The sequence below is a fragment of the Crinia signifera genome, chromosome 1, assembly GCF_055691185.1.
Source record: "Crinia signifera chromosome 1, ASM5569118v1, whole genome shotgun sequence".
NCBI classification, from domain to species: domain Eukaryota; kingdom Metazoa; phylum Chordata; class Amphibia; order Anura; family Myobatrachidae; genus Crinia; species Crinia signifera.
In genome coordinates, this window is record NC_139217.1 from 44,818,714 (window position 1) to 44,830,207 (window position 11,494).

General features: G+C 41.7%; 1 protein-coding gene across 1 annotated transcript; it reads left to right on the forward strand.

The window, feature by feature from the left end:
• Positions 1 to 8,096: 8,096 nt before the first annotated feature.
• LOC146025799 (forkhead box protein I1c-like) lies at positions 8,097 to 10,147 on the forward strand. Its single transcript, XM_083155872.1, has 2 exons — positions 8,097 to 8,682; positions 9,597 to 10,147. The coding sequence occupies exons 1-2, from the start codon at positions 8,097 to 8,099 to the stop codon at positions 10,145 to 10,147; spliced, it is 1,137 nt and encodes a 378-aa protein (XP_083011998.1).
• The last annotated feature ends 1,347 nt before the right edge of the window (positions 10,148 to 11,494 follow it).

Sequence of the window (11,494 nt, forward strand, 5' to 3'; positions counted from 1 at the left end):
ACATACATAAGGCTGACCAATAAAGGTCGACAAGGTAAAGGTCGACACAGGAAGGAGGTCGACATGGCTAAGGTCGATAGGGTCGGAAGGTGGACACAAGCATTAGATCGACAATGGGAAGGTCGACATGAGTTTTTCACGGTTTATTCAAGCAGAATTGTGCGGACAGGCGGTATTTCATACTCCGCCATCCTCTAGGACGTGGAGGGAGAATATAACAGTGCGCCGAGCGCAGCGAGCTATGTGCGGGGACGCGGTGCACTGACACAGTTTCCATGTCGTCATCTAGCTGCCATTACCCACCTACTTTTAATTTCACTTCTCCGGGAAAAGCCCGGAGAGGCAACGCGGGGGCGGGATGCCGCAAAATGCAGCGAACGCGTCATTTTAGCCCCGCCCCCTCTCCGCGGACCCGCGATTTCAGGTAATTACACCAGCGGGCAAGGGGAGATCGGGGGCAAATAGCAGAATGCGGGAGACTTGCCCACCTTCCCCGGGGGCCAGGAGAAGGACCGGATTTCCGGGAGGCTCCCGACCATTCCGGGAGAGTAGGCCAGGGTTGCCGACTTTCAAATTCTCCTCTCCGGGAGAAGCCCGGAGAGGAGACTTTCATTACCCGTTCGGGGGGCGGGGCTTGACTGTGATGTCATTAAGCCCAGCCCCCCATTACGGGAAATAGTCAAAATCACTGCTCTCCATTGAGGGGGCGGGGCTAAAATGACACGAGTGTGTCATTTTAGCTCCGCCCCCTCCTCTGAGACCCGCGAATTGCGGCATTTAAATGCCGCGATCGGGGGGCTCAGTGGGGTCCCCCTGATTCCGGGAGGGTTGCCCACCCTTCCGGGGGGCCCTGAGGGGGATCCGGTTTTTGGGATACTCCCGGTAATTCCGGGAGGGTCGGCAACCCTGGGGTAGGCAAGCCTGAACAGTGCATCTTGACATATGTCGGCCTTTTGCAGTGTCGACCCAGCAAACCTGCCACGCGAGATGCCACTTATTGGGCCGCGACTGTCAGCATGCCTGGACCTTAAGTGCCTGCTGGTGCTTGTAGTCCTCCTTTAAACTATTAAAATAAAGATAATCCCTAAAACTAAGCCTCACTGTAACTATATCCCAACCCCTATCCCTGAAAAGCAGCCAAAAGCTACATGTTGACGGTTTTTGTGTTGTCATTTTCAGTGTCATCCTTTGAAGGTTGTCAAAACCGTTGACATCTATTTGTATGTCTCCAGAAACACTGTTGCCCTAAAGACCCTATCGACCTAATGACCGTGTCGACACATTAGCTGTGGACCTTCTGGTTCCGACATTCTGAACGTAGATCTAGCTAACTGATTAGGACACAGCCGCTAGGCCGACACTATGAACGTCGACATACATAAGGTTGACCAATAAAGGTCGACAAGGTGAAGGTCGACACAGGAAGTAGGTCGACATGGCTAAGGTCGATAGGGTCGGAAGGTGGACACAAGCATTAGATCGACAATGGGACGGTCGACATGAGTTTTTCACGGTTTATTTAAGCAGACTTGTGCGGACAGGCGGTATTTTATACTCCGCCATCCTCTAGGACGTGGAGGGAGAATATAACAGTGCGCCGAGCGCAGCGAGCTATGTGCGGGGACGCGGTGCACTGACACAGTTTCCATGTCGTCATCTAGCTGCCATTACCCACCTACTTTTAATTTCACCTCTCCGGGAAAAGCCCGTAGAGGCAACGCGGGGGCGGGATGCCGCAAAATGCAGCGAACGCGTCATTTTAGCCCCGCCCCCTCTCCGCGGACCCGCGATTTCAGGTAATTACACCAGCGGGCAAGGGGAGATCGGGGGCAAATAGCAGAATGCGGGAGACTTGCCCACCTTCCCCGGGGGCCAGGAGAAGGACCGGATTTCCGGGAGGCTCCCGACCATTCCGGGAGAGTAGGCCAGGGTTGCCGACTTTTAAATTCTCCTCTCCGGGAGAAGCCCGGAGAGGAGACTTTCATTACCCGTTCGGGGGGCGGGGCTTGACTGTGATGTCATTAAGCCCAGCCCCCCATTACGGGAAATAGTCAAAATCACTGCTCTCCATTGAGGGGGCGGCGCTAAAATGACACGAGTGTGTCATTTTAGCTCCGCCCCCTCCTCTGAGACCCGCGAATTGCGGCATTTAAATGCCGCGATCGGGGGGCTCAGTGGGGGTCCCCCTGATTCCGGGAGGGTTGCCCACCCTTCCGGGGGGCCCTGAGGGGGATCCGGTTTTTGGGATACTCCCGGTAATTCCGGGAGGGTCGGCAACCCTGGGGTAGGCAAGCCTGATTTATAGGCTGAAAAATAACAGTTATGAGCTGGTTGGTACAAGGCCCCCTACATAAGGCTGAGGTATCACATGCAGCCTGGCATACGGTACCTCGCCAGGAGCTTTTGCATACGATGTATCCCATGGGATCCCATTTCCTGCCCCAGGATACTGCAGCAGTAACATTCTGCGGATATGATCGCATGCATATGTAAATTACATCCGATTTGATACTTTTCACTTGATTTATCAGCCCGATTCATCAAAATCATGTAGAAAAGGGCCAAATACTATTGTTTGGTCACCTTTAGTAAATACTCAGACCCCTTAAGTACAGAAATCACTATCCCTGGCAGAGCCACTAAGGGCCAGATGTACTAAGCTTGAAAAGTGATCAAATAGAGAGTGATAAACCACTGACCAATCAGCTGCTAACTGCTATGTGAGTATGTCCCAGGCAGTGTTTTGAAAAATGACAGGAAGGAGCTGATTGGTAGATGGTTTATCACTCTCTATTTTAATCACTTTTCAAGGCTTAGTACATCTCGCCCTAAGTATACAAGTAGCACCATGTGTCTCACAGCAGAAGGCGCATAAAGGACAAGTGTGACAAATGCTCTTGACAGGCATGTAGCTATGAGACTGGAATAAGAGAAAGGGAGCAGCAAAGTGAATGCAGTCCCTAAATCCATCCATAGAGGGCGCCCTATACTAATCCTGTAATAATGCCAAATGTATTAAATACCTTGAGGTGAAGAAAACCAGCAAAAACATTTTTTGTCAATGGGTATTTTCCACAATGGATTACTGCGCCTTTTCATGTGTGCCAAAAGTTTTGTAGAACTGCAAATCCCAGCAGCCTGGTGGAGCCCCCTCAGACACCTTTTTTAAATGATTAGCATTTAATGGCAAAATAAGTCAATTCAGTGTAATGTGTCAGAATGGATAATTAACATAATAATTTTATGGATTGTCAAACTTCACTTAACTTTAGCGTGTGTGTGTGTCAGCCTGCAATCTTTATAGATATAGGGGGACTGATATAATAAGCTTGATGAAGTGATAGTTATAACGCACCAGCCAATCACCTTCTAAAAGTTCTTTTGGTACTTGTTTCCTAGCACGGCGCCCAGATTTTCTACGTACGCTAATGTAGTTAAATCGCATCGCATCGCATCAAATGGGCCATTTTAGTGCCGTGCGATGCGATGCAATTTTTTCATGTAATTTATTCACTGCTCTGTATGCCCCAGGGGATCACATCGCATCGCACCTCCTGCAAAATCACATGCGATTTTATAGGGTGTGCAAAGCCATTACATTAGCTATACAATAATATCATTGTATGACATACAAAGAGGTTTTACGCACCCCCCTCCCCCACTATCCACGCCACCCGAAGCGTGGTGAGCGCAGCGAGCCCTGCGAGGGGCGGCGGAACGCGTCCTCCAACATATTCATACCCCCACTATCCACGTCTGCGTGGAGTTGACTTTATATAGTGTGGCGTGCGCAGCGAGCCCAGCGAGGGGATGCGGATTACTTTACATGTATTCCGGGTCCGCTCGCCACACTTCAGGCTCGGTGGCTCACTGCGCTCGCCACACTATATAAGATCACCACCACACCGACGTGGATAGTGGGGGTATGAAAAAGTCAGTTTAATGGTTTTTTTTTAACCGGGGGGGGGTGTTAACCCTACAGGGGGGGGGGGGCGCTGCCCAAATTCGCGGCAGGGGGGCGCAAATGTAATAGTTACGCCACTGATTTAGGGGGTTTTTCTGGTTGATTCGCTCAGATGCGAATTTGCACCCTTGGGAGTCAACCAGAACACACCCTGGAAATGGGGATATGCAGCGTGTGTTCGCATGCAGGACCTGCTAATGGATGTTTAACCATACCTCCCAACTGTCCCGTTTTTCACGGGACCGTCTCGCTTTTTTGGGAAGAATAAGGTCCTTAGAACATACCAGGGATAGCCATGTAAAAAATTGTTTCCCCACTGCTATGTACAATGGAAAATAATGTACATAGCATTGGGGATATCGAATGATCTTAACGTTTATAAACACAATTATTTCACTGTGACCTCTGCTTATGCCCCCAAACCCCGCACCCCCCCCCCCACACCCCCACCCCCTGCTCCATTCCTCTCTTAAACTCAATAAATACCACTGATCCCTGGCTTGGAATACATTGGGTCATTATGGTGGCAGTGTACATAGGCAATGTATAATATAATAACCAGATAATAACGGTTCATGATGTTGGGAAATGTATCTTTCTACAAAATATATGTCTAACTAACAAATGTCTACCCATCTCTTATAATGTATCCATCTTATCTATCTATCTATCTATCTATCTATCTATCTATCTATCTATCTATGTATTCTCCTTGTCTATGCCTTTTATTTCTCTATCTATATCTTTTTTTAATTATTTCCCCTCTGAAATTTGACATGCAGCACAAGGGGACAGTTCTACGCACCCCTGCCAAATTTTAGCTCAGTAAGTCCAACCATTTTTAAGGTGTAGCCCCTCCAACACTATACCCACATCTCAGGAATTCCCTATGGGAGAATTCAGTTTATTCAATTCAGCCATAATTAAAGTACACAACCGTGCCTTTAAGTTATAATATCTATCTATCTATCGCACATGTATCTATCATTTATATATATTGTCTAGTGTCCGTGAGTCTCCGGAACACTGCCATCTGCTGGCAGAGAGTGAAGCTATCATTTCTTTCTAACACATGCTCAAACACAGAAGGTAGCAGACTAGCTTTCAAAGCTTTTGGTTCGAGTAGGCTTACTATTTATCTATCTAGCAATTATCTATCTATCTATCTCAAAATACATCTATTATTTTATTTCTAACTATCTATCTATCTATCTATTATCTATCTATCTTTCTTTCTCACATGTTTCTATCTATCTCACATGTGCCTATCTATCTATCTATCTATCTACCTATATGTGTCTGTCTGTCTTTCTCACATGTATCTATTATCTATCTATCTATCTATCTATCTATCTATCTATCTATCTCACATGTATCTATTATCTATCTATCTATTATCTATCTCACATGTATCTATTATCTATCTATCTATCTATCTATCTATCTATCTCACATGTATCTATTATCTATCTATCTATCTATCTATCTATCTATCTATATATCTGTCTCACATGTGCCTATTATCTATCTATCTATCTATCTATCTATCTATCTATCTGTCTATCTCACATGTATCTATTATCTATCTATCTATCTATCTATCTATCTATCTATCTATCTATCTGTCTCACATGTGCCTATTATCTATCTATCTATCTATCTATCTATCTATCTATCTATCTATCTATCTATCTATCTATCTATCTGTCTGTCTGTCTATCTCACATGTATCTATTATCTATCTATCTCACATGTATCTCTTATCTATCTATCTATCTATCTATCTATCTATCTATCTATCTATCTATCTATTTATCTATCTATCTATCTATCTATCTATCTATCTATCTATCTATCTGTCTGTCTGTCACATGTATCTATCTATCTATCTATCTATCTATCATCTATCTATTATCTATCTATCTGTCTCATATGTATCTATCTATCTCGCATGTGTGTATTATCTATCTATCTATCTATCTATCTATCTATCTGTCTGTCTGTCTGTCTGTCTGTCTATATATCTATCTATCTCACATGTATCTATTATCTATCTCTCTCTCTATCTATCTATCTCACATGTATTTGTTATCTATATATCTATCTAGCAATTATCTATCTATCTGTCATTCAGTTTGTGTCTGTCTGTCTGTCTACCTATCTATCTCATATCCATCATTCTCATATCTATCTGTCATATCTATGTGTCTGGGCCGAATCTAGCTCTAGAACCCTCCGGCATGAGACAGGTGGCTCATATTACTAAGTACAATAAATATTACAGCCAAAGATATGCTAAAAATACAATAAGTTTCCTAAATCCATGTAATATTCATTAAACAGTTACTAACCTATATAACTGCCATCGGCTGCCACTTCCACAGACGCTTCCACCAGTAACACATGTAATATTTATAGAGTCGGTTGACACCATCAGCAGATGTCACTTACACAACTGCTGGTTGAGAGCCAGTAAGTATAATCTTATTTTCCATTAATAAGTATTACATGCTTACATGTCATATTATTAGGCGCAGATTTTGTATTTAGTTTTACACACACAATACCAACATTTTTTAAATAAGTATTAAGCGCAAACAATTCAAAAACAACTACGCAGATCCGCCCCCATTCCAGATCATTAATTATATATATTGGGATTATTGGTCGCAAATTACTCTCTGTCTACAAGTAAATCTACGAGGTACTAACAACCAAAATCAGCCAATTATAGGGCTGCAAGATGAACGTTCACAGCACACACTGCGTCACCTATTGTACAAATTACGATGTCAACTTCTCTAAGTGAAGTTATTTGATGTATACAACAGAACACGGAACTGTCAGTGGATATTTATTAACGTGTTTTTTCTCGACCAAAATGCTTACCATCTGCAATTGATTAGCAGCATAAAAATAAGTTTTCCCTTAAAAGACCAGCATCTTTTTCATCAGCGGCCTGTCACAACTTAATTTAACACAAGCTGCTCAATACACGTGTGTGTGTGTGTGTGTGTGTGTGTTTTTTAGGATTTTTTTCTAGTCTTTGATAGTCTTTGAAACCATATTGTAGTGATTCCACAGCATAAAACATACACAGAATATGAAATATTGTAGAATATGAATTCAGCGATTTATAAACAAATTTAATAATTTTTATAATACAGTGTATTATAAAATGCAGTTAACTATAAATCACAGTAAATAGAATAAAAATTGAATAGACTGAAGAATTAACACAGGACACAACGTAAATTAAGGGAGATAATGGGAGGAATGTAATATGGAACAAGAATGGAATAGGTTTCCTTTTCAAAATTTTGCGGCTTGATTCAAAGCAGTATTTTTCCCCCTCCCCCCCCCCCCCCCCCCAAAAAAAATGTGCAATTTCCACTGCAAAATCAGCAATTTTTTTGTCATACCCATTCCCCCCAATACCTTTAAATGTATCCAATTTATATCGGCCAAAGAGAAAGATTCAAAATGAAATAACTCATTAACATTTATAAAAATTAAATATGCAATTTAAAAACTTTGCCATAACAATTAAAGTGCACTATTTTTGTGATTTAAAGCTTTTTCAGTGCTTGTTTAGTAGATTTAATTTTGTTCCTGTTCCAATGTAAAAAAAAATGATGTCTGAGATTTTTTTTGCAGCTAAATTAAATACCAGTTATTAGTATAGTGAAGTTTTACTGTGTTACGAAACAAAAAAACAAAAACAAAAAAAGTGGGATCAAGTTTCATTTCTGCATAAGAAAAAACTTGCCTTTTTTTTGAAAGTGAAGATTATTGCTTTTATTTTATCTCCCAGATTAAGTCCAAGTCAGCAAGTTACAAAAATAAAAAAAGTGTCTTGTGTGTAGACAGATCAGTAGAACAATGACTGAGAAAGACAGATTGTTCTCCCCCGGTGCCTCTTTGGAGATCAGCCCTTCACTTTGCACACCCCTGTCTCTCAACTGAGGCATCTAACTGGCTGTTGAGAATGAAATAACATCTCAGAGCACACCCATCACTGGCCTCAGGCAGGGAGGATCACTACACTGGGGAGGTATAAAGACAGCACTCCAAATCCATTAGACACCTGTTGCCAGGAGCACCTGAATGTGTAAAGGTGCTGGAGAAGAGTATGAACTCAATTCATCTTCCAGCCCATCAGAGATCTACAGGCCTTCACCCAACTTACCCAAAAAGTGCCCAGGAGGCCACGGAGATGGCAGTGTACTGTGACAACTTCAGCATGTACCACCAACAGAACCTGCATACATCTCAGAGGGCACCAAATTATGGAATAGGGGACTATGCACCTTCAACTAACCCTTATCTATGGCTTGGTGGGCCTGGAGTTAACAATTCACCCAGCTATCTTCATGGAAACAACACAACCTCTTACATGCCACCTTCCTATGGGTCTCAGAGACAGTTCTTGCCAAATTCATCGGGTTTTGGTGGGACAGACCTTGGCTGGCTGTCCATCGCCTCCCAAGAAGAACTCTTGAAGCTGGTGAGGCCTCCATACTCCTATTCCGCTCTCATCGCGATGGCCATTCAAAATGCTCCAGAAAAGAAACTGACCCTAAGCCAGATCTACCAGTACGTGGCGGACAATTTCCCTTTCTACAAGAAGAGTAAAGCAGGCTGGCAGAACTCTATCCGCCACAACTTGTCCTTGAATGACTGCTTCAAGAAAGTCCCGAGAGATGAGGATGACCCAGGTAAAAAAAAAAAAAACATTGCAGTTCACTATTTCACATCTGGTTCTACAAATGTGATTATTTATCTTGGGAAAGTTACGATGGCTAGTTATCGGTAATGTACAAAACAATGCCACAAGCTGTGCTTTACAACAGAGGGTTAAGTTTGAAGAAGGAAAAAAATAGCCTTTAACCCTTTAGATTCCCAGGAATCTAATTTAATTTAAATGACACTTAAAGTGCCAAAAAGTAATGACAGCCATTGCAGAGATTACATTTAGCACACACACACACACACACACACACAAAGTTTCAATTGAAATTCCTTTCATATTGGTTTTGTGGGAAATTCCATATTGTGAAAATGAATCATTCAGTATTTCCTGAAAAATGTGTGCACTGTATGTAATGCAATGTTGAGTTTGATTGAATGCAATTAAGTTGGTGAACTAGTTAAAAAAAAGGATACACACAGATTTGGGCTGTCTACTATGTTGTAGCTGGAAATTCCACATTTCCTCTGAACTAGTTTTAAGTTCATTGTGAATCACATACAGCTGTAATAAAATATGTATTCTGTATTTTAAGAGCTTCCAACTATTTCATTTAAAACTAAGACAGATCCTGCGAGTAAAACTGTCGACTAAATTTCAATGTCACATTTGTGACATTTGAAGCTAAGTATACAAAACAAAATTAAAGTAATTAATCAAAGTATTTTAGTTGGCATTTGGCTGGAATTCATTAGTATGGTCAAATTTTGGCAATGTACTATAACCCAAAGGAACTAATAAGACATTCACTTTAATTGACAGATTTGGTAACAGGCTAATAAACTTTGCTCGAGATTAGTTGCTATGGGTTACGGTACTTTTGTGCCTTGTTTTAAACTCGCCAGCATTTTGTTTAACTTTATTTTTTATTTTTTTGTTAAGGAAAAGGGAATTATTGGACTCTGGACCCCAACTGTGAGAAAATGTTCGATAACGGGAACTTTCGCCGGAAAAGGAAGCGCAGATCGGAATCCAACAACAACGAGCCTGTCATGGGTAAAAGTGAGGACAGTCGCGGAGCTCTAGGAGGAAAGGACGGGGAGAGTCCATCTTTGATGACCCCATCTTCCCCTGAGATGGAAGCTGCCTCAGATGGCAGGAAAAGTTCCTCTCCCCCTGGAATCACCTCTACCCCTTGCTTTAATAACTTTTTCAGCAGCATGACATCCCTGGAGTCAAGCTCAGTGAACAGACAGATGTCTCTGGGGCTTGTGAATGAACTCTCTCAGAGAAACATCACTGGATTAAGCAGTTTCACCCCAGGCTCTATGTCAGAGCCATCTGCAGAACTGCAGGACAGCTTGCACCTCACTAGAGCCCCCTACTACAACTCCTTCACTGGCACCAACCAGAGCAGCCAGTTCAACAGCCATTTTTACAACACTTTCAGCGTCAACAGCCTCATCTACACACGGGAGGGCAGTGAGGTGTGATCCCACGGTCATCTGCTGGTGCCCTCACAGTCACTGGACTACTTTGCCACAGTTGCTAACAATGGGGGAGGACAGACTAGAACAAATAACATGAGCAAACTTTCATGCAATGACCGGATGCAGGACAATGTATTCACAGGTCTCTGGACATTGCGTACGCTATTTGGGGAAACAAATCTTGCGCGAGAGAAACTCTTTTTGGTCTTTAACCGCGAATGGGCTGAATAAGCTCTGCGGCGCTGTAAATCATCTTTTTATACAAATTTGGGGAGGATTTTTTTTAAAACTTTTTTTTTAATTTATAACGAATGACAAGTTTTGATATTTTTATATGTTACGCAGTCAATTGGATTGTATGTTTTTTTTAATAATAAATCATGTAAAAATGTCAACTTTGTATTAATTTTGTAAAGCATATGGTTATATTATCAATCTCTCTTCCTTTTTATATATATATATATATATATATCCGTAGATGGGGCAGCACACACGTTGAAGTATTTAAATACACACCCAGTGCCTTCTGTTAAAGCTCCCCTACCAGGAGCCTCCAATATACGTCGATGGCGGCGGCACTCGGACAATAAATCAGTCAACACAAATAATTACGCCAATGTTTCAAAGCACTTTATTTCATCATCAGGGTCCTGAGTATGAAGTAAAGTGTTTCGAAACACTGGCATACTTACCTGTGTCAACTGATTTGTTGTCCGAGTGCCGTCGTCATTGACGTATATATACTAGAAGAGTAATTGATTAAACTACAAAGTTTATGATACATAACTTTATATAAACATACCCACACACACACAAATATGTATATGTATATATATATATATATATATATATATATATATTGTATATATGTATGTGTTTGTGTCTATCAATATTTCAGATACAGATACAGTCAAGAATATAGATTTCAACGTTTCAGAAACATTTGCTATTGTTTCTTTCATCAGGGATCTCCAATGAAAGAACCAATAAAAAAATGGTTTGGAAGCATTGGAATTATTGTTCATGACTGTATCTGTTTTATTGGTGTGAGTGCCACAATTATTGGAATTTGTTTTGGGGTGTAATATACATGCGTGGTGTGCCGATCACTACACTTTCTCTATAGATAGATACCCACATACACATACAGAATAAATGCATACACTTGTCATTTGGATCAGCGTACATCTTTTTTAGCTTATATCAAGAATTGCGTTATGCATAAAATGTTATGTCGGCTGACAAAGGTCCTTGCTGTGACAAATTATCTTTAAGAAGAGTAGAAATCTAATAGGGTATTTATTAATATACCTTAAACTTGATGCGTATCCCCATAAGACCAAGGCATGG

What these genes read in the sequence shown, in the direction of transcription:
- LOC146025799 (XM_083155872.1), top strand. Translation starts at nt 8,097, where the DNA reads ATGAACTCAATTCATCTTCCAGCCCATCAGAGATCTACAGGCCTTCAC. An exon ending in GAGAGATGAGGATGACCCAG is followed by an intron (nt 8,683 to 9,596) that starts GTAAAAAAAAAA and finishes TTTTTTGTTAAG; the next exon opens with GAAAAGGGAATTATTGGACT.